The following is a 19,801-nucleotide window of genomic DNA, read 5'->3' on the forward strand; positions in this document are numbered from 1 at the left end:
GTGCGGCTATTTCCGCCCAGAGGAAAGATGGCGGCGCCAGCGTCGTCGCGGGGGCGTCGCGCCCGCCCAGAGCCGTTCCCGGTCCGCCTTTTCCCGGAAGAAAGATGGCCACGGCCTAGGAGCGTCCCGTCGGAGGCGTCACGGGCGCTCGGGCCCCGCTCGGCCGATCCTGGGCGAGCGGAGGGAGGCCGGTGAGTGAGGGCCCCGGGTCGGGGGCGCCGGGAGGCCTGCAGAGGCTCCCTCGGGCCGCTGGACCCTGGGCTCATGTCTTCTCTGCCCTCACCGACGGCTGCCGCCGGGAAACTGAGGCTGAGGGAGGCCGGTCGGCGGGGCAGTCGGGTGGATCCCGGTATTTACCAGCGAGGGGCCCTCGCCCGCCTTGTCCGCAAGAGGTGATCTAATTGGTAGGACTTGCGGAAGATTTGAAGCCGTGCGTGGAAAGCCCCGGCTTTCGGTTCGGCCCGTGGCCGTTACCGACGCTCTCTGCGCGACTCCTAAGAGCGGCGACAGCGCTTTCAGGCGACGCGTTTGCCTTTCGATCGGCCAGGGTTAGGGTCGCCAGCACGGACCCCCCCGGGATGGCCGAGGAATGCCGCCTGCACCAAGCCGGGCCCCTGGGTGCTGCTGCCCCCTCCGCTGACGTCGCTTCTGGAGGACGGGGACTCCCCGGCCAGCCAGCCAGGCCCTGGCCTTTGCCATCCGCGTCCGGGGGGCGAGGGGGAAGGGCAGGCCGAGGGTGAGGAGCTGAGCAGCTGAGGGGCTGCGTTTGTGAGCGCTCAGAGTCTCACTTGACGTCCTGGTATCTGCGCGGGTGTTTTGGGGCTACTTTTGTGCAGAACGTCCTGTCCTAGTCCTCAAGATAAGTAAGGACTTGACTTTGTCTTTTCAGGGAGCAAAGTACAGTGTGTTTGGACATGATACGTGTTTTCACGGCCACGACCGGCAAGGGCGGTATTAGTGTCAGGGGAGGTCATCTTGGTTTGCGCAGCGCTTGCCCAGCCAGGAGAGCTGGGGCGCAGGGGTAGAGTTACACTCCCGCAGGAAAGGAAACCTTGCTGGTCGCAGGCTTGTACAGGGCTTGGCCTGCAGCAGGCTGCATGTCCTCCTGGGCCCACCTTAGGTGCAGTCCCACTGGCATCTCCTTGGCACCTGTGCCCAGCATCTCCATCAGTTTAGTGGCTGCGGAGAGCTGCGTGCTGAGTCTGCGGGACCCTCGCCGGCCACCACTTACTGGTTTCTTCCTGGCCCGTGAGATCGAGTTGTTTGGGTCTTGAGACACGTCCCCTGAGTTGTTCCCACGGGTCCTGTGTTTTTGTTGTGCCTTGTTGTGGAGCACGGACGTTTTCAGGAACACACGTATTGCGGGGTGGCAGAAACCCCTGTACAGGTTCACGGGTTGTGTGGACAGTGTGACAGCTGCTGGGACGGTGGGGTGGGGTAGCGTGTGGCGTTCCAGTACGTGAGATTCAGGGCAGTCCAAGCCCAGAGGACGTCCTGGGGCAGCCCGCAGGCTCCACACAGCTGGAAAGAGGGATGTGCGCTGCCCTCTGAGGACTGCTTCGTCTGAGGAATGAGACAGATGAGTTTGGAGAGCAGAGTCTTGTTGAAAAACCCAGATAGTGGTCAGGTTTGGAGACCAGTGCGTACAGGTGTCAGCGGGCAGGTGAGTAATGCTGTGCAGGTTCAAGAGGAAGCACCAGATAAGCAGGGGGTGGCGTCCAGCCCGCTGGAGCCCCTGGTCCAGTGCTGTGTGCCCTCAGGCCGGGTGTGGTGGCAGTGCTGCTGCCTAGCACTGCCCTCTGCTCTGCCCGCTGTGTGGCCCTGTGCGTCCTTCCATGCCCCAGCTTGGTAGCAGGCGGCACTCTGGCCTGTGGCGAGCGTGTCCACGGCCACCACCTTTGGACCCTGGGAGCTGGTGGGCTTCCCTTTGCTGCTCCTCTCTGTGAAGACGGCCAGAGGAGGGGAGGGCCTCAGCTGCACCTGAGAGGACCGCCCGTGTTTGCCAGGCAGACAGACTGTGAGAGGAACAGGTCATGGAAAGGGCGAGAAGGAGCTAGAGTTCCTTTTGGGAAGTGTGGAGTGTGAAGGTCCATGAGAAGCCAAGCAGGGACCTGGGTGGGCATCCGGGCCCTGTTCTGGTGCCAGCCAGAAGGGAATTCCAGGCCGTTCCAGAAGGGAATGTGGAGGAAACTGGAAGGTGTGAGGGAAAACAGGTGGGCCCGTGTGGAAGGAGCCAGATGTGGGAGAAGGCAGGGATGGCCGAGTGCTGGGCACGAGTGCATGTGGCCTTGGGATCCGTACCGTGGTAGAGTGGACAGAAGGGTGGCATGGTTTCCTTGTTGCTGGGCCCAGGCGTACCAAGGATGACAGACTTCCTGGTACTCCTGTGTGAACGTGTGCAAGGGGGTGTGTGTATGTGCATATTTATGGGTATGTGGGTCTACACATGTAGGTGTGCGTGTCTGCGCACACGTGCATACGAGGGTGCGTGTGTGCACTTGCTGAGTGTGTGTGTGTGCACGTGTGCACCAGCAGAGGTCATTGAGAAGGAAAGGTAGGAAAGGGCTGGGTGGGTTTGGGCATTTGCTGGCGCCAGGCCCAGTCGTCACAAAGCCTTGGGGCGGGAGAGGCGGCTTCCTGTGTCAAGGTGGAAACAGGCAGGGAGGCCGGGTGACTTAGCCAAGGTCACAGAGCTCATAAATGCTGAGTTGGGTTTGGAGAGTGAGTTACCATGACTCTGGAGCCCGACCCGATGCCAGGGGGGATGGAGAGAGACTGTTCTGGGAATGCCCACTGTGGGCTTTGGAAGGGGGTAGGGTTAGTGGTGCTGGGCAGCCCCTGAGGTGGGCATCTTTGGAAAAGGAAACGGTGTGTCCACTATGTGTCTTGTAAACCAAGAACTTCCATCTCACGTTGTGAAGTAGACGGCTCTCTAGAGAAGTACTGGCTGGCGCGCCGTCGGACGGTGGCCGTGTCTTCTTTACAGACCTGCGATTGCTTGCTGGAGCCTTCTGCAGTGCCTGGGGTGGTGGGGAGGCTTGTGACCCGAGGCCTCACTTCCTCACCTGCCCCGCCCCTCTCTCCCCAGCATCTGGCCGCACCTGCAGCCCGTCCTGCAGCCCGGACCCAGGGCGGCCATGGCGTGCAGGCAGGTCCCCCTCAGCGGCCTGGCTCCTCACTGCCTCTGGCTCTTGGGGGTCATCCTTCTGATGGATGTGTCCGCCCGGCCTGCCAACCACTCATCTGCTCGGGAGAGAGCTGGCAGCAAGGATGAGCGTGAGCTCCTGCCCCCGGACCACCTGAACGGGGTGAAGCTGGAGATGGACGGGCACCTCAACAAGGACTTCCATCAGGAGGTCTTCCTGGGGAAGGACACGGACGGGTTTGAGGAGGACGCGGAGCCGCGGAGGAGCAGGAGAAAGCTGATGGTCCTCTTCTCCAAGTAGGTGCCAGGCCTGGGGGGCCGCTAGCGTCTAGCTGGCGTGTGCCGGGACCGAAGCTCACGCAGGCCGGGTGCTGGGCCTGGGCAGGGTCCACGGGTCTCGGGGGCCCATGCCTTGGGAGCCTGTCTGTCCAGCACAGGCCTGGTGGGGTCCAGGCTCCCAGGGTATTGGTCGCACGGCAGCCCAGTCATGTGCGGGACCCAGGATTCATGGTTCTTGGTTCCAGGAAGGAGACTGACAGGAGCTCCTGAGCTCCTGGTGGACGGTGTGTAGAAGCCAGAATTTGGGCACTGGTGTCCCCGCCAGTGGGCCTCCCGGTGGGTGGGGCTGGATGACGGGTGCGCACCTGATCGCGTGTGTACGTCGGTGTGTTAGGTCAGGCACATATGTGCTAGTCTGCACACGTGTGTGTGAGCCACTGCATCCGTGGGCACTGCTAATTCACGTGTGCACACGCTTGCATCTACATTTGCTTCTCCACCGAGCCGTCTGTGCCCGTGTGTGGAACGTGATTGTGCTCTGGCGTCCCAGCTCTGGTCCCGTTCAAGTGTCTGGGCGTGCTGGTGTGGGCTGACGGGGCCGCCTGTTGTGAGCAAGGGCGAGGGCCGAGTGTGTCCTCCCCCTCGGCCCCCAGACTGGGGAAGCGGTGCTGGGCTGCCCTGCACAGCAAACGGCCTTCCCAGCCGTCCCCGCTGTCTGCTGACAGCTCCGGCGTCACCTTTGGGCAGAGTGTGTCCCTGTTCGTGACGGTGGAGCCCCGCTGGCCACCCTTTGGTCCGTCCGTCCGTCTGTCCTGTCCCGGGTCCTAGAGGCCTCGTCTGACATCGCGCCCCTGCCTGCAGGGTGGACGTGAACACGGACCGGAGGATCAGTGCCAAGGAGATGCAGCGCTGGATCATGGAGAAGACGGCGGAGCACTTCCAGGAGGCCGTTGAGGAGAGCAAGGTGCACTTCCACGCTGTGGACCCCGACGGCGACGGTACTGCCCGCCTCACCCTCACCCGGGGGCGGGAGGCTGCCAGCAGGAGGGGGCCGTGTGCGCAGAGGGTAGAGGAAGTGAGGGCCTGGGCTGGGGGCGGTCCTGGGTGGGGCCACTCCTGCCTTTGCTGTACTTGCCTGTGGGGCTGGTTTATTGGCAGGGTGTGAACACAGTGACCTCGCTGTTCCTAAAACCATGCGCGGTGGAACAGCCTCGCAGCTCGGCCTTCCCTTCCAGGCCACGTGTCGTGGGACGAGTACAAAGTGAAGTTTCTGGTGAGCAAAGGCCACAGCGAGCAGGAAGTTGCGGAGAAGATGAGGAACGGGGAGGAGCTGAAAGTCGACGAGGAGAGTGAGCGCTGGGCGTGCGTGCGGGGGGCTGTGGTCGGCCTCCCCGTGGGCCGGAGCCCCGGGGGAGGCTGGTCTGTGGGCGAGGACAGGGTCCTGGGGAGCTGCATCTGCGCGAGGGGCGTGGAGGTGGGCAGGGCCGGCCAGCAGCCGGGCAGAGCTCTGCCCTCCCCCAGGCCTCCCGCAGGGACACCAGGGAAACTCTGGGCACGTGTGCGGGTGCCAGCGCGCTGCGGGGGGCGGCTCGCTTCTGGAGTGCGGCCGGATGCCGCCTGGGCCCCTACCCAGGTGGGTGGCAGGTTTGGTGTGCTGCCTGTCGTGTCCTGTCCTTCCTCTGAGTGCTGGGTCACCATCCCCACCTTGTCCCGTCGGGTCTTCTCCGGGAGCTTGTGGGCGCGCGGGAGTTTCTCTGTGGCATCTTCCCCCCCCGGATGCAGTAGGGAGCAGGTCCTGCGTCAGCGAGGCCAGCGTCCTGGTGCTGGGAGGAGAGGTCCTCCTGTGCTTCAGGACAGCAGCTGCTGTGGCCCCGGGGCTGCCGGTGTCCCTGCTGCTGGGCCTTCAGGTGGACGGTGGGCACTCCTGTCTGTGTCGGCCTGGTGTTTCATGGCCCGGACCCCTCTGTCCCCCGTAGGTTGTAGTCATACTTTCTTTCTGTCTGTGTTTTCCTGCTTGTCCTTAATCCTGGTTCCCTGCCTGCCTTTCTGGCACGCAGGGCAGTGACTGGCCGCTCTAACCTTCCGGCCTGCGGTCTTCAGATGATTCCGATTTCCCACGCAGGCGATTGTGACGTCTGTGGACATGGACTGTTTCTTCCTTCCCAACTGTCCGCCTCTGATTTCCTTTTCTTATCTTGCGTTGGCTGGGACTCCAGTACGGTGCTGGGAAGCAGTGGGGAGGGGGACATCTTTTTCTTGTTCTGATCTTAGAGGAAGAGTGCCCGCTTTCTTACCATTAAGCTGATATGAGCTGTAGGTTTGGTAGGTGTTCTTTGTCCCACGCAGGACATCTCCTCTATTCCCGGTTTGCTCAGGGTTTGAATCATGAACGCCTGTTGGATTTTATGTCACGCTTTTTCTGCGCCCGTTGATGGGATCGTGTGATTTTTCTTCTGCCTGTTGGGATGCTCATGTTAACTGATTTTCAGGTGTTGAACCACCTGTGCACCTGGGATGGGTCCCACCTGGTCACGGTCTGGGATTCTTCTTACGTGTTTTTGGGTCTCATTCAGGGATCTTCTGTGGGGCACGTTTGCACGAGACGCCCTGGTCTGTAGGACCCTTTTCTTGCAGCGTCTTACAGTGTGTGTGGCGGTAGCCTTCCACCTGTCCCCCTGGGGGCCGCCTGTCACAGGCACCTCGTCCCTGTCTTACACCTTTGCTGCTCGTGCTCAGTCTGTTTGTGGCGCACGTGCGGCCAGCGGCACCAGACCCCTGTCCTGAGCAGCACGGATGCCCTTGGGCACTGCCTGGCCTTCCGCCGTTCTCCGGGACACCATCCAGGATTTCACTTCTGTCCTTTTGAAAGCTTGTGCCTTGAATGTGATTATTTTTTTTTCTGAAATGGTTGTTTGCCTTTCTCATATCTTTCTCCGTTTTTCATTTCCATGGTCTGTCCTGTCGTTCCAGCTGTCCCCTAAAGGTGGTACTTGGAAGCATCAGGGGGTTCTGGGGGGCCTCTGTCTGGCAGCAGCCTCTGGGGTGGCTGCTGGGCGTGGGCTGCCAGTGCTCTGTCCCTGGCTGCTCTCGGGAGCTAGTCTGTCTTCAGCACCTTTCCTTCGGGTGTGCCTGGGGTCAGGTCCCGTCCTTTGGGGCATGAACTCTCTTGCCTCAGCCTGCCTGTTGACTCCTTCATCTCACTCGTGTTCAAGGCTCCTCATTCCTTCTTCTCTTTGGATGGGGCGAGCAGGTCTGGGCATCGGAAGTGAAGAGCAGTGTTGAGGGTCTGGGAGGCCCAGGGAGCGCAGGCGGGCACTGAGAGGCTGTGTGCCTCCCTGGGGCTCATGGGGCTGCTATCCCCAGGCACCGCAGACAGGCTCGCAGGGCTTGGTGGCAGCCTCCCTCCAGCTGCTGGAGCTGCCCGCGTCCCTGCCTGTGTGTCCTCCTCTTCATGGACATCCGCTGCTGGTCTCAGCACCCACTTAAGTCTCCAGTGAGCTCAGGTCGAGGTCCTCGAGCCGCTGGAGCCACGTGGACCTTCCTCTGTCAGACGCCACGGATAGACAGAGTCTGGGCCTGTCCCCATGCGTGGCGGGCAGGAGCGCCGCTCGCTGCCACCGTCCGCTAGGTGGGTTTGCCATTAAAAGTAGGTCACTACGGGATCTCCTGTGCACCAGAAGGCACTGAGACTCGAGGGGGCGGGTACTGTGCGGGAGGCAGCTGTGTCCCTGTTGCGATGTGCCAAGGCCTGGGCGCCCCTGAGGGCGTGGACAGAGCTCCGTGCCTCGGCTCTTCCTGCTCGGCCAGCCTCCGCCGCTCCGCCCTGTTGAAGCCCGGGACGGTCACGGAGCCTGTGAAGCTGTGGGCAAGCTCTGGGCCCCACTCCCCATGCCAGGTCTTCCCACGGAGGGAGAGTGGGGGCTGCGCCAGAGTCTGTGGGGATGCTTGAGTCATATCTGGAAGCCGGGTTTTCCTCCAGGGCCCTGCCCTCTGTGTGCGGCGCGCGTGCAAGAGGTGGAAAGGAACGGGGTGTGCTTCGTTCCTGTAGGGGCAGGGCGAGTCCACCCACCCGGCGCTTTCCACCCCTCCCGGAGCAAACGGCAGCAGTGAGCCAAGGCTGGGGCTGCACGGGGCCGGGGGCTGGGTGTCTGCGCCTGTGTGTGTCCGCGTGGGGGAGGAGTCCGTGTCTTAGGGGGTCTGGGTTTGTACACGCAGGGGGTCGGCCCCTGTACTTGGGAGGGTCTGGGTCTGGCGGTCTCTGCACTGTCTGCCTCCCTGAGGAGGCCTGAGGGCTGAGCTCTCTGTCGAGCGCCAAGGCCCTTGGCCTCACTCACCAGTGTCCTAAGCCAACCTTCCCAGGCAGCACGTCTCAGAACTTCTCAGGTGCGTGCGGGTGTCCTGGGTCCTCATGGGGATGCCTCTCTCAGCACAGGAAGTGCTGGAGAACCTCAAGGACCGCTGGTATCAGGCGGACAGCCCCCCCTCAGACCTGCTTCTGACCGAGGACGAGTTCCTGTCATTCCTGCACCCTGAGCACAGCCGTGGCATGCTCAAGTTCATGGTCAAGGAGATTGTCCGGGACCTGGGTGAGGCCTGGCCTGTGACCCTGCCTCGGGGGGGAGAGTGGGGGGCTCCCTGCTGGTGGCTGGGCTGGAGGGCGGAGTCCACTGTGCCCCTGCAGCAGTGCTCCTGGCAGGGGTCGGCCTGGGGGTCTTGGAGGCTGTGGGGCCACACAGTGGTGGGGGGCGGTCAGGCCTTGTCCTGGGCCATCTGGCCTCGGCCAGGCTCTCGAGCAGGTCAGGTGAGACGCACCTAAAACAGCTTTAGGCTAAAATTTAACACACTGAAAATTTGGCAGGTAACCTCTTTTGGTTGACTTTCTTCTGGGTGGGCCCAGGTGGCCCCACATCCAGGTGAAGTCTGAGTGTTCGCTCCCCTGTGCTGCAGACCAGGACGGCGACAAGCAGCTCTCATTGCCTGAGTTCATCTCTCTGCCCGTCGGCACAGTGGAGAACCAGCAGGGCCAGGACATCGATGACAGTTGGGTCAGAGACCGAAAAAAAGAGTTTGAGGAACTGATCGACGCCAACCATGATGGGATCGTGACCATGGCTGAGCTGGAGGTGAGTGCAGGTGCCTGGGGGGCACCGCCCTCCCCCCACCCTGAGTTCGGGGCCCAGATCCCCAGGCTTCCAGGTGTGCCTTAGGCAAGGGGCTGCGGTGGAAAGGACGGCAGTGTTGGCCCGGCTGCTCCTTGTAACACTTTGTGGCACCTGGAGGTGGGCTCCCCACGTGCAGGGGAGGGGGAGTCCCCGGGCAGCGTGGTCACGTGTGGTGCTTGGGCCAGTGAGGTGCTGGCCTGCCCCCAGCCAGGGATGCCTCGGCCTCTTCTGGCTCCAAGCAGCCGCTCCCCAGTGGGCAGCTGGTGAGATGCTGGGGCGCCGGGGGTGCAGGGCGCTCTGGAATCCATCTTCCCCCGAAGTGTTTCTGCCGGTGCCGTGTGGGTGCTGTGTGGGCTTGTTTTCCCCGTTGCTGCATGACTCACTGTCTTTGCGCCAGAATTCTCTGATCCCACTTGATAGCCGGCGCACACACCTGCTTCGAGCATTGAGCGGCGGCTCGTTGAGTCTGTGTCCATGCCTGTATCCGGGCATCGCGTGACCCACAGGCAGGCTCCCGCAGCCACTCAAGGCTGTTTGCCCTCCGGCCGGTCCCCTCCGGGAAGGAAGCATCAGGAGTGCCCTGAGGAGGACGGGAGGTGGCGAGTCTCAGGCGCCACATAGGCAAAGGCTGTCTGGCCCTGAGCCACTTCCAGCCTGGTGTCTGCCTTCCAGAACATTCCAGAACATGCCACATCCCCTCCTTGCTGCTTCTGTACTCTTAGCCTATGGGGTGTTTTAAATAAGGCGTTGCTTTCTGAGGCTGGTGACAGGGTCAGAGCCATGCAGATACTTCCCTGAGGCCAGAGGCGCTGACCTCGCTGACAGGGCATCCGTGGGGGGCAGGGGCGTCTGCCTGGCGGTGTGGGGGGTGTCTCACGGCCTCGTCACCAAGTGTGGACTTCTGGCGCCATGGTGGAGCTGAGACTCGAGGTCGATGGCCCTAGTGCTGCTGGGGAGCGGGCGCGCCGGGGAGGGCCGTGGTGGCCAGGGGTTTGCGCTGACCCCGTGCCCGGAACCACCACAGGACTACATGGACCCCATGAACGAGTACAACGCCCTTAACGAGGCCAAGCAGATGATCGCCATCGCCGACGAGAACCAGAACCAGCACCTGGAGCCCGAGGAGGTCCTCAAATACAGCGAGTTTTTCACGGGCAGCAAGCTGATGGACTACGCCCGCAACGTGCACGAGGAGTTCTGAGCCCACGCACGCCCCCGCCACCCCCCGGGCCGGCCGCCGCCGCCGGTCCGGCCCTGCCCCAGGTGCGCTTGAGCGGCCAGCCTGGGCCGGTGCGGCTGTGGGCCGGTGCCCCCCGCGCGGGCGTCTCACTTCCGGGCACCGGGCGCGTCGGGGCCCTGCGGGCTCACGACGCTGCGGGGAGCAGCGCGGCCCCTGCCCCTTCCTCGCTGGCGTTGCCTTGGCCTGTGCTCTGCGGGGGGCCCGAGCCGGCGGCCGGGGGTTCCTGCCACGACGTTCCGTCTCCGAAAACACAAACACTTGTGACGAGAATCTCACCAATGGACGTTAAGATAGAGTTGCCTTTTCCTCCTAGCTTCGTTTCCTTGTTGAAAAAAAAGCTCATAAAATGATTTTGGAACGTTTGTGGCCAGGTGGCTTCCACTCAGCGCTTTTGAGGTGGGGGATCCGGTGCGAACAGAGGGTCTGGTCAGGCTCCTGCCAGGCCCCTGGGTGGGGCTGCACGGGAGGGACGCGCTTAGCGGCAGGGAGGCCCTCGGGGGCGCGGGAGCCAAGGGTCTGGAGCGTGGCGCTGAGGTGAGACCCCTGGGAGGTGCTGGCTGGAGAGGGAAGATCTGAGGACCAGCCCTTACGGCAGGGCCTGGGGGGAGAGTCCCCTCCGCACTCCAGCCGGGCTGGCTGTGGGGGAACAGAGCAGAGGCGGCCAGGGGACCTGGAGTCTCACCGAGCCTGTGGTCAGGGGCTGGGAGGGCCTGAGAGCCTGGGGACAGGACGGGGCTCTTGGGGGAGGTCCCACCAGACCTGTATTTGTCCCAGGCCCTTTCTGGAGGTCAGCCGTGCCCAGTGCTTGTCCAGCATGTGGGGACAGAGGACACTGAGCTGTGAGGGGTTTAACAGACCGAGGGTCCCTGACCTCACATGCCTCTGAGCTGCCGCCTCCAGTCCCTGCCCCTGCCCCCTCCGTGCTGGGCATCCCCTCAGGAGCCCTGAGCTGTGGGTTGTGGCGCCGCAGTGGGTCCGCTCAGGCCTTGGAGGGCCCTGCTCAGGTGGGGGCTCCAGCCCGGTGGGCAGAGGAGCCACTCTGAGCTGCTCTCATGACCCGCCCTTGCCACAGGGATCCGCTTCCGAGCAGCGTGGGGTGGGGCCGCTGTAGCGGAAGGAGGGCGCGGCGACACCTGCACCGGGTTCCCCGCAGACGGGAAAGACTTCAGAAGGGCTGGGAGTGTGTGCTGGGAGGGGGTCCCCACCGTGGCCGGGCCCCCGTGGGTGAGTTGGCAGGGGCGTGGGCGACGTGGTTGTCTGTGCTTGGCGGGTCAGCGTGAACAGGGGCCTGGTTCGTGGGCCGGGTGGGCAGGGCCCCGGGCAGCGGGGACCCATACTGCCAGAGGGCAGGCAGCGCCCACTTGGCCCCCAGAGAAGGAGAGGGGCACACTGGTGGGGGCGCTGCCCACCGGACGCCCAAGTGAGCTCAACCTCAGGAGCTACAGTGCGTCAGTTAGAAGAAAAAAAGACTTTGTCCCCATCTATGGAAGACGGGGTTGTGCACACGCACGCACACGAGGCTGCCTGACGCCCCGATCCCCTCCCCTGGTGGCCCCCTGGCTGCTGGCAGAGCCTTCCTCTCCCTCCGCCCCCACTGTTGTGGGCGGTGGCCTCGTCCGTGGCAGCCTTGCCCTGCTCGGCTGGGGAGGAATTTCCCACAGGTGGGCCGGGGCGCTTAGCTTCCTTACCTGTCGTCGGGGAGTCAGGGAGGGGAATTTCCAACTTCTCCCCTGCTCTCCTCCCCGAGAGGGGCCCTCTGTCCGAAACTTTGTGAATTAACTGGTGTATGGTTGATTTCATCTCAAGGTTATGGTTTGAAGGGTACAAAAAAACGACCCAGGGTAGCCTCCCCTGCCTCCAGGACACCCAGTGATGTCTGAGCCATGCGCGAGTGTTCTTTCTGCTCTCCGCACCACGGCCCTGCACACGGCCCTCCCCGCCCGCCCTGGAACCACCTGGGGCTGTGTCCGAGGGTGCCACGTGCTCCGGGGGCTGTCCGGTGGGTCATCCTGGTCTCCACTGTCACATTGGTGCTGTGGGGACACCCTAGGCCCAGCGTGGGTGTGGGATGGGCTGGGTTGGCCTGGCCACCAGGGAGGACACAGAGCCAGACTGGGCAGAGGGCACCCCCCACAGGAGCAGCCGCACACATGCCACCCTGCACACGTGCGCATAGGTTCACACGTGCTCCTGGCATACTTCGTACACAGGGTGCAGAGCAGGTGCTGTCCTAACAACACCGGGGACGACTGTCTCCCTGTCCTGGGCCGGACTTCTGAGAGCAAGTGTGGGCGGGGCTGCACTCGTCCGTTGTCCTCACGCAGTCTCCTTCTCCCAGAAGGAAGCCAGCCCTTTGGGAGCAGGACTCCCCCGACCCCCGCCACCCTATCTAAACTTGACCAGCAGCGCAGAGGCCCCACCTCCAAACAGCCACATGGGAGGTCAGGGTTTCAACGCGTGAATCTGGGGACACCTGCTGCGCTCAGACACGATGAGCAGCACAGCCCTGCCTCGCACTCATGTGCTTGCCACGTCCGCCTACACCCCTGCCGTGCTCCACACACTCGCACGCTTGCCCCCTCTGAGCTCTTGACCACTGCCTCCGTCTGAGCTGGTTTTGGACGCCTGGACCAGGGACTGTGCTCTGGAGTTCGGGGCTGCTCTCCCCTTGAGCCGGTGCCCCGTGGAGGGTCCAGATGGTGTGAGGCCTGTCTCCTGACACAGGGTGCTGCCTCAGTTTACCCATGTGCTCTGTGCACCCCTTTGCTGAGGGCATGAGGATTGCCATGAGTGTAGCCTTTTGTCGGGGGCGGGGGGTTGCAGGAGCAGACACCTGCTCCTGAGGGGTCCAACCTGCCCTCCACAGGGAGAGCGGGCGCCCAGAGGGAGCGAGCTTGTGGAGGGGTCGGCTGGCCAGAGCAGGAGGCTACCCGTGTGCCCAGCCGAAGGGGCGCCGTGTCCCTGGTGAGGTGGGGCGAGGGGGCGTCTGGTGTGGACGGTGGATGCGGACTAGATGTGCTGGCCCCGCCGAGGGTCCAGCGGCTGCAGGTCCTCACTTTGGCCCCAGGTCTGTGAGCCGGGTCGGCGCCCCGCTGCCCGCTGGCTGAGGCTGAGGTTAGTGGGCGTATTTGAGGCGAGGAGGGCCCAGGGCAGGAGAGAAGCCCGCAGCCTGGAGGGTTGCTGCTCGGACTAGCTGCCTTCTTGCCACCAGCCCAGGTCAGGGGTCCCCAGCCCTTCCTGGGCCTCCTTCCTCCAGGTCCCCTCCTCCTCTCTCCCTCCCCACCCCTCCCCCGCAGCCCTTATAGCCACATCCTGCAAGGAAAAACCCCAGACTCCTGCACCGCCGGCGATGAATCCTCATCTCCTCCTCGTGCAGGCTCGGCGGCCCCGCGGGCCCCCCTCAGCCCTCCTGCTCTTTGGGCTTGTGCTGGGAGCTGCGGCCCGGCTCACCTGCGTGGGGGACGCCTACCCCAGAGACGGCAGGTGCTGTCAGGACTGCCCGCCCGGTGAGTGGCCTGGCCACCGAGCTGGGGAGGGGGCCTGTGGGGCCCCGGGACAGGAGGGTGGGGTCCTAGGGATGGGACACACATGGGGATGGGGGATGGGGAGAGGGGAACAAGGAGATGGGGTCCCGGGACACAGGGGTCACGGGCTAGCGGACTCAGGCCGACAGAGTGGGTGACCAGCAACCAGGCCCCGGGCCATGGGCCTCCAGGACTGAGGCTGGGCATGCGGAGCCACACTGAGTCTGGCCTGCCTCCCGCTGCAGGCTATGGGATGGAGAGACGCTGCAGCGGAGGCCAGGACACCGAGTGCCACCCTTGTCTGTCTGGCTTCTACAATGAGGCTACGAACTATGAGCCCTGCAAACCCTGTACCCAGTGCAATCAGAGTGAGCGTCACCCTGACCAGATCCCAGACCCCCGAGCGAGTCCCTTGCGCTCCGCCCGGGCGCTCCTAGGAGGTCCCCATAGCCGCAGAGACAAACCCCAAACCACAGTGGGGCCTGCTGTACCACGGGGGGCCCCCTAGGAGCCCCTCCCTCCTCCCGGGGAAGGGGGGGCTGAGGCCACGAGGAATCAGGCAGGAGCACGTGCCTGCCGGCTGGCCTTTACAGGCAGTGAGCGGGATCCGAGCGCCACCGAGGGTCCTGCTGTGGGCCTGACGGAGGGTGGGAAGGGAGGCCGGAGCCACCCTGGGCGTGCCTCCCAAGGGCCATGTGGCCGGAAGGAATGTGGCATCCAGGGACTGGAGAGAGCCCGTAGCCCCGCGCGGCTGCGAGGGGGCTGCTGGTCCGGGAGCCCTCGGCCTCCGTCCTCCAGCCTGTGCAGCAGCCCGCGGCTCTGCCGACCCTGCCCGCCTCCCCTGCCCCCCCCCCCAGGAAGTGGGAGCGAACCCAAGCAGAGATGCACACCTACGCAGGACACGGTCTGCGGCTGTAAGCCAGGCACCGAGCCCCAGGACGGCTTCAAGCGTGGTGTCGGTGAGCCTGGGGGTGGCGGCGGGCAGCGTGTGCTCGAGAGGGCAGGGTCTGCGCGCCTGCAGGGTCCTTGGGGCTGGCAAGGAAGCGTGTCTGCCACATCACCTGCTGTCACTTCCCACTGTACCCCCCACCCCCACAGGTCAGAATGAGTTCCTTTCCCCCAACAAACAGGCCAGGCCAAGAAAGGCGGGGTGCCCGGGTCAGGGCCAATGGGTGGAATGTGGGCCGGGAGGCGGTTCTGGAGGCTGTGGTGGGGGGGCGGTGAGGAGACCGTCCTGCTGTCTTTGTTGCAGACTGTGCCCCCTGCCCACCAGGACACTTCTCCCCAGGGGACGACCAGGCCTGCAAGCCCTGGACCAAGTGAGTGGCCTGGGAGGCTCCTGGCCCCTGTCCCCTTATGACCCCTGGCCCCACCATGCTGCCCACCGCCTCAGCCCTGGTCCAGCCTGGCTTCTGGGTTGGGGTGAGGAGTGTATGACTCTGTCCCAGGCCCTGGGAGACCATGAGAGCCCGCCTCATCCACAACTGGGGCCTCCACGGTAGGGGTGGGAGGAGAGCAGTGTGGGCAGCAGAGCGAGGGGAAGTGGGGAATGAGGGTGTGGGGCAGGGGTCCCTGGGGGTTGTGGGGCTTGGGCAGGGTCCTTGGCCTGTCCCCTGGCTAGGAGTGGGATGCTGCCAGACAGGACCCAGGGGGGATCTGATGCCCATTGCTCCCCACACGTCCCTGGTCCTGCCTCAGTTCTGGGTCCTTCTGGGAGGAGTTGGCTGGGTCGGAGGCTCCGGCCTGAACAGTACCCCCTGCCTTTGTCAGCTGTACCCTGAAAGGAAAGCGTACGGTGCGGCCAGCCAGTCAAAGCTCAGATGCTGTCTGTGAGGACAGGAGCCCCCCGGCCACGCTGCCATGGGAGACCCAGGGCCCCCCAGCCCGGCCCCCCACCACCCAGCCCACCACAGCCTGGGCCAGGGCCTCCCAGGAGCCCTTCACGCCCCCTACAGAGCCCCCCAGGGGTAAGGGGAGGGCCTGGCCTCCCCACAGCAGGGCAAGGAGAAGGGGGGTAGGGAGAGAGGGTGGGGGTGGGGGTGCCCTCTGCCCTCCTGGAGGTCCTCTGGGGCTGGACCCCTTGCTCCAGTGGACCCCACCCCAGCAGGCCTTGCCTCCCCGCAGGCCCCCAGCTGGCCGCTGTCCTGGGCCTGGGCCTGGGCCTCCTCGCTCCCGTGGCAGCTGCGCTGGCGCTACTTCTGCACCACAGAGCCTGGCGGCTGCCCCCCAGTGAGTACCCCGAGTGACCCCGGCCCCGAAGGCCTCCCACGCATGGGGGGCCGTGACCCTCCCCCACCTCCTGCCTCTGCTCCTTCCCCTCCCCAGGTGGAAATAGCTTCCGGACCCCTATCCAGGAGGAGCACTCCGACGCCAACTCCGCCCTGGCCAAGATCTGAGCCAAGACTGGAGAAGCTAGTGCTCCCACCCCCGGCTGGGGGCCCTGAGGGCCTGCTATACGTGGAGGGGCTTTGGGGTGCCCCCACACGCAGGCCACCGTGTCCCATAACCCCCCCACCCCGCGCCGTTTTAGGTGCTCCTGGCCTGCGCCCAGGGCTCTGCTACGTATGCTGTGCATACTCTCCGCCCAGGGTGGTCCCCCCAATAAATGACATTGGTGAACCTGGGTCTCCGACTGGCTGCCAGCGGGCTGAGTGCCACACAGCCACGGTGGGAGTGCAGGGGCCAGACCCACTCTGGCAGGGGAGGCCTCTCCAGCCTCGGCAGGGGTATGGGACCCCCTCAGAGATCCCGGCACCCCTGTCCTCACCCCTTCTCTGAGCACGTCCCGGCTCCAGAGGGGGGCGTGCAGGCCACATACATGTCCTGGGGGACCAAATGACCCCGCAGCTTGTCGGCGGCATCCAGGAGCCGCTTCTCCGAGCCCCGCATCTGTGTGAACAGGCCCTAGGCTCCCCCAGTGAGCCCATAGCTCCGGCACTAATGGGAGCAGGTAGGAGACCGGAGGCCCTGGCCCCAAAGGGATTGTTTGAGGACAACCCTTCAGGTCTCTGTGTGTCCTTGCAGAGCAGAGAGCTCAAGAGCCATTCTTTCTCGAGACCTCTCGAATCCCATGCCTGCCAGACCTGCGTGTATGTCATGGGTAGTGAGTGGGGAAGCTTTGGGAAAGTGGAGATTTCCAATCAAGCTGAGCCGCAGTTGGCCCTGGGGGCGAATGCTGAAAAACCCCGATGCCCATCGACAGTAGAGTCCCACGGACAATGACTTGTCCGTGACCACGGTGCCCCTCCTGCTGGGTTGCCAGGCCAGACGGTGAGCGTCCTTCGCAGCTGCTGGCTGACCTGAGCCAAAGGCACTGCGGCCAGCGCAAGACTCTGGCCCTGATGTCGGCCGAGCCCTGGCCAACAGCCCTCCTTGTTTCCTGGGCCATCTTTCTCCCCAGGGTCACCCCAGAGGCCCGTCCAATGTGTTTCAAACCTCTGAGCCCTCTGCCCTGGGGCCTGGACGCTGCCAAGGGAGGACAGAGAGCCGTCCCATGTTCAGCCCCACTGAGTTCCCCGTGTTCTGGGTGGGACTCAGCAGTGGACAAAACAACGTGAGCTGCGCCCTCAACGCAGGCAGCAAACCTGCACCCTTGATCTGGGGACAGTGGTCACCAGGATAGTGTGGAGGCTGCGGAGAAGAGCTAGGGGACCTGGTAGAGGGGGCAGGGTCAGGGCAGGGGAGGGGGCAGATCCTCCCCACACCTCCCAGCTCTTCCCTCAGCCAGGACACCCTCCCCTCACCTGGCCGCTGCACACCTGCCGTGGGCTGAGAGATGGCCAGACTCATCGTCTCTTTGCTTCTACACCAGCCCTAAGCACACTCTCCAGCCCCTCACCCCTGTCTGCTGAAAACCCTCATACTGTCTCCGCCCCAGGCCCTGCGTGACCCCAGGCCTGGGCCTCCAGCTGTGGCCCTGCCCAGTGTCCGCTGTCCCCCTCCACGCCCCTGCCCCGCCCCCACCCGGCCCTGCTGTCGGTTCCCCTTCTCCACGTACCACCCGCCTCTGGTTACTGCCTGGCCTCCGTGAGGGGCCGTCTGCTAACAGGAACGGGGTGACTCGTGTGAGCGGGAAGAACTGATAATGCAGAAATGTGGTGAGCGGCCTAGGGCCCTGGAAAACACAGCAGATAAAGATCGCCGCTCCCCTGGCTGCCCAGCTCTAGAGGCTCTCCTCGTCCCCGTAGCCTGTGGCTGGGTCGGGGGGGGCTTCCGGAGGGCTGGGACAAGAAAGCAGACGCAGGCACTGACACTGGGCTGACGTCACTCCTGCCTTTCGAGGGGCCTTGCTCAGAAGCCGCTATCTCTGTGGGCATTGAACGTGGGCTGTTTGCTTTCTGTGCAGCTGTGGGCGGCAGCCACGGAGGAATCTTCCTCTCCCGCCCGCCCACGGGCCCTTCCCGTGGACTTTTTCTGCACGGAGCTCCTCCCGCCCAGCTCACCTTCACTCCTCCCCACTGTTTCCAGAAGCTTCTAACTCTGTCCCTGCTTCCAGAAGGACCAGCTGACACACAGCACAGCCTGACAAGCATCATTTGTAGGGTATCGATCATGTTTTCCTGGGCCACAGTCGGGGCGCCTGGGTGGCTCAGTGGGTTAAGCCGCTGCCTTCGGCTCAGGTCATGATCTCAGGGTCCTGGGATCGAGTCCCGCATCGGGCTCTCTGCTCAGCAGGGAGCCTGCTTCCCTTCCTCTCTCTCTGCCTGCTTCTCTGTCTACTTGTGATCTCTCTCTCTGTCCTGGGCCACAGTATATCACGAACTTACCAGAATTGGGGTGACCCTGTACTGCCCCAGACCTGACCCCTCAGGTCTTTGAAGTGAGCAGCGGATGAAGGTCTAGAACTGCGGGTTCTGTGCGTGGATTCCCGCTCTGTCCCCGCGCTCAGACCCATCTCCTGGAGTGGGAGACCTCTGGGCTCCTTGGAGCCTCGGGCAGCTGGAGCTACAGCCCACCCGAGAGCCCCCTCCCTTCCCTGCACCACCAGGTTTGCCCCTCTGCGGAGGGGCCGTACATCCTGGGACTTGGAGAGCTGAGTCACCCATGGCTAATTCCTGTCAATTCCCTCAGGAAAGGAACAGCTGCCCATCAGGCCAGGTGGCAGCTGCCGGCCTCAAAGACCAGCACCTCCAGCCCAGAGCCGTAAGCATTCTCCCACTCCTGAGACCCAGGCCCCAGGGTGGCGTACCGGAGGCGGCAGGGCCCCAGAAGCCCTTTGTGCCGCACGGGGAAGCTGAGGCTGCGGGAGATGGACAGTCTCACGGTGAGTTGGAGGCACAGAAAATTGGGTCAGGGGCTGGCCCTCCACTGCCCCGGGATGACCAGATTTGTCCAGAGAGGTCTGGGTGGGAACCAGCCCAGCAGTCTGTGCTGGGATCTGAGCAGACCACCTGGAAGTTTAGTCAATGCCCGGACCTCTCCTAACTAGCGACCTATCCCGAGATCCGAGGAGGTCCTTGGGTTGGGAGGTGAGGGGTGGCTCCTGAGAGCTCTAAGCTGGAGTGTGTGTGTGTGTGTGTGTGTGTGTGTGACCTGGAGCCTGGTCAGACCTTGTTGGCTAAGTGAGGGGGCGTGTCCTGATCCCCAGAAAGTAAGGGGGGCATTGTCCCCATCCCTGGAAAATGGGGGGCCTCTTGGTGTGGGGGTAGGACCATGATGCTCTGGGGTCTGTAGGGTTCGCAGAGGACGAGGAGTTAGAGATCTTTAAATGCCCTTGGGGCTCTCCTGAGGAAGTTGGGGCAGGGGTAGGGGACACAGCCAGACACCAAGGGGGCACAGCGAGGGAAGCGTCCCCAGCCAGACTGTCCTCCCGGGGGGTCCTTGCACCAGCACACCCGTGGACACTACCCACCGCAGGGTGCCGTCTGCACTTAGGACGCGCAGTGCCCACCCTTCCTGTAGGCGTCCCTCCCTTCACACCTGATGGGCTGCAAGTTTAGAACAGAAAACATTTCTGACCCGCTCCCTTCCAGTCCAGCCCTATGTCGCCGGGGGTGCAAGCTATGTTCAGTGTCCCCCTCCCCCCAGACACACATTTGGGGGCATATTCAGTTTCCGGGTAGGAATTCCTGGACCAGAGGGCAGGGACACTTAGGAACCCCCAGGTTACCCCCCTGCGCCGGCCGCACTCGAGTCTCCTGGAGGCCCCCCACCCCCTGTGGTTGTGCTCTGCAGCGCGAAGAGCCCAGCCCGGCTCCGCTGACTTAAAAAACTATTTTTCTACTGAGAGCAGCTCCGGGTTCACATCCAAGCCTGAGGGGCAGCCGCCCAGACTTCCCGCGTGCCCCTGCCCCCGCCGTCCCCCTCCCCGGGGGCCCTTTGTTCCAGCGGCCGCGCGGCTCCGACGGGCTCCAGGGGCCGGGTCTACTGAGGGTCCCACACGGCTGTGCCTTCTGCGGTTTGGACAAAGCTCCAGCCACACGTCACCGCTGCTGTCACAGGGAGCCGGCGC

General features: G+C 64.0%; 2 protein-coding genes across 2 annotated transcripts; both read left to right on the forward strand.

The window, feature by feature from the left end:
• The first annotated feature begins 45 nt into the window (after positions 1-45).
• Positions 46-10,188, forward strand: SDF4 (stromal cell derived factor 4). Its single transcript, XM_047725086.1, has 7 exons — positions 46-191; positions 3,089-3,442; positions 4,286-4,422; positions 4,660-4,773; positions 7,852-8,010; positions 8,372-8,547; positions 9,611-10,188. The coding sequence occupies exons 2-7, from the start codon at positions 3,138-3,140 to the stop codon at positions 9,785-9,787; spliced, it is 1,068 nt and encodes a 355-aa protein (XP_047581042.1). The 5' UTR covers positions 46-191; positions 3,089-3,137; the 3' UTR covers positions 9,788-10,188.
• Positions 10,189-10,291: 103 nt separating this feature from the next.
• TNFRSF4 (TNF receptor superfamily member 4) lies at positions 10,292-15,965 on the forward strand. The gene is made up of 7 exons (XM_047725088.1): positions 10,292-13,332; positions 13,596-13,718; positions 14,208-14,309; positions 14,603-14,669; positions 15,121-15,317; positions 15,475-15,579; positions 15,676-15,965. The coding sequence occupies exons 1-7, from the start codon at positions 13,176-13,178 to the stop codon at positions 15,744-15,746; spliced, it is 822 nt and encodes a 273-aa protein (XP_047581044.1). The 5' UTR covers positions 10,292-13,175; the 3' UTR covers positions 15,747-15,965.
• The last annotated feature ends 3,836 nt before the right edge of the window (positions 15,966-19,801 follow it).

Source organism: Lutra lutra, chromosome 4 (assembly GCF_902655055.1).
Source record: "Lutra lutra chromosome 4, mLutLut1.2, whole genome shotgun sequence".
In the NCBI taxonomy this organism is placed as follows: domain Eukaryota; kingdom Metazoa; phylum Chordata; class Mammalia; order Carnivora; family Mustelidae; genus Lutra; species Lutra lutra.

What these genes read in the sequence shown, in the direction of transcription:
- SDF4 (XM_047725086.1), top strand. Translation starts at nt 3,138, where the DNA reads ATGGCGTGCAGGCAGGTCCCCCTCAGCGGCCTGGCTCCTCACTGCCTC. An exon ending in CTGATGGTCCTCTTCTCCAA is followed by an intron (nt 3,443 to 4,285) that starts GTAGGTGCCAGG and finishes CCCTGCCTGCAG; the next exon opens with GGTGGACGTGAACACGGACC. An exon ending in TGTGGACCCCGACGGCGACG is followed by an intron (nt 4,423 to 4,659) that starts GTACTGCCCGCC and finishes CTTCCCTTCCAG; the next exon opens with GCCACGTGTCGTGGGACGAG.
- TNFRSF4 (XM_047725088.1), top strand. Translation starts at nt 13,176, where the DNA reads ATGAATCCTCATCTCCTCCTCGTGCAGGCTCGGCGGCCCCGCGGGCCC. An exon ending in CTGTCAGGACTGCCCGCCCG is followed by an intron (nt 13,333 to 13,595) that starts GTGAGTGGCCTG and finishes CTCCCGCTGCAG; the next exon opens with GCTATGGGATGGAGAGACGC. An exon ending in GCCTGCAAGCCCTGGACCAA is followed by an intron (nt 14,670 to 15,120) that starts GTGAGTGGCCTG and finishes TGCCTTTGTCAG; the next exon opens with CTGTACCCTGAAAGGAAAGC.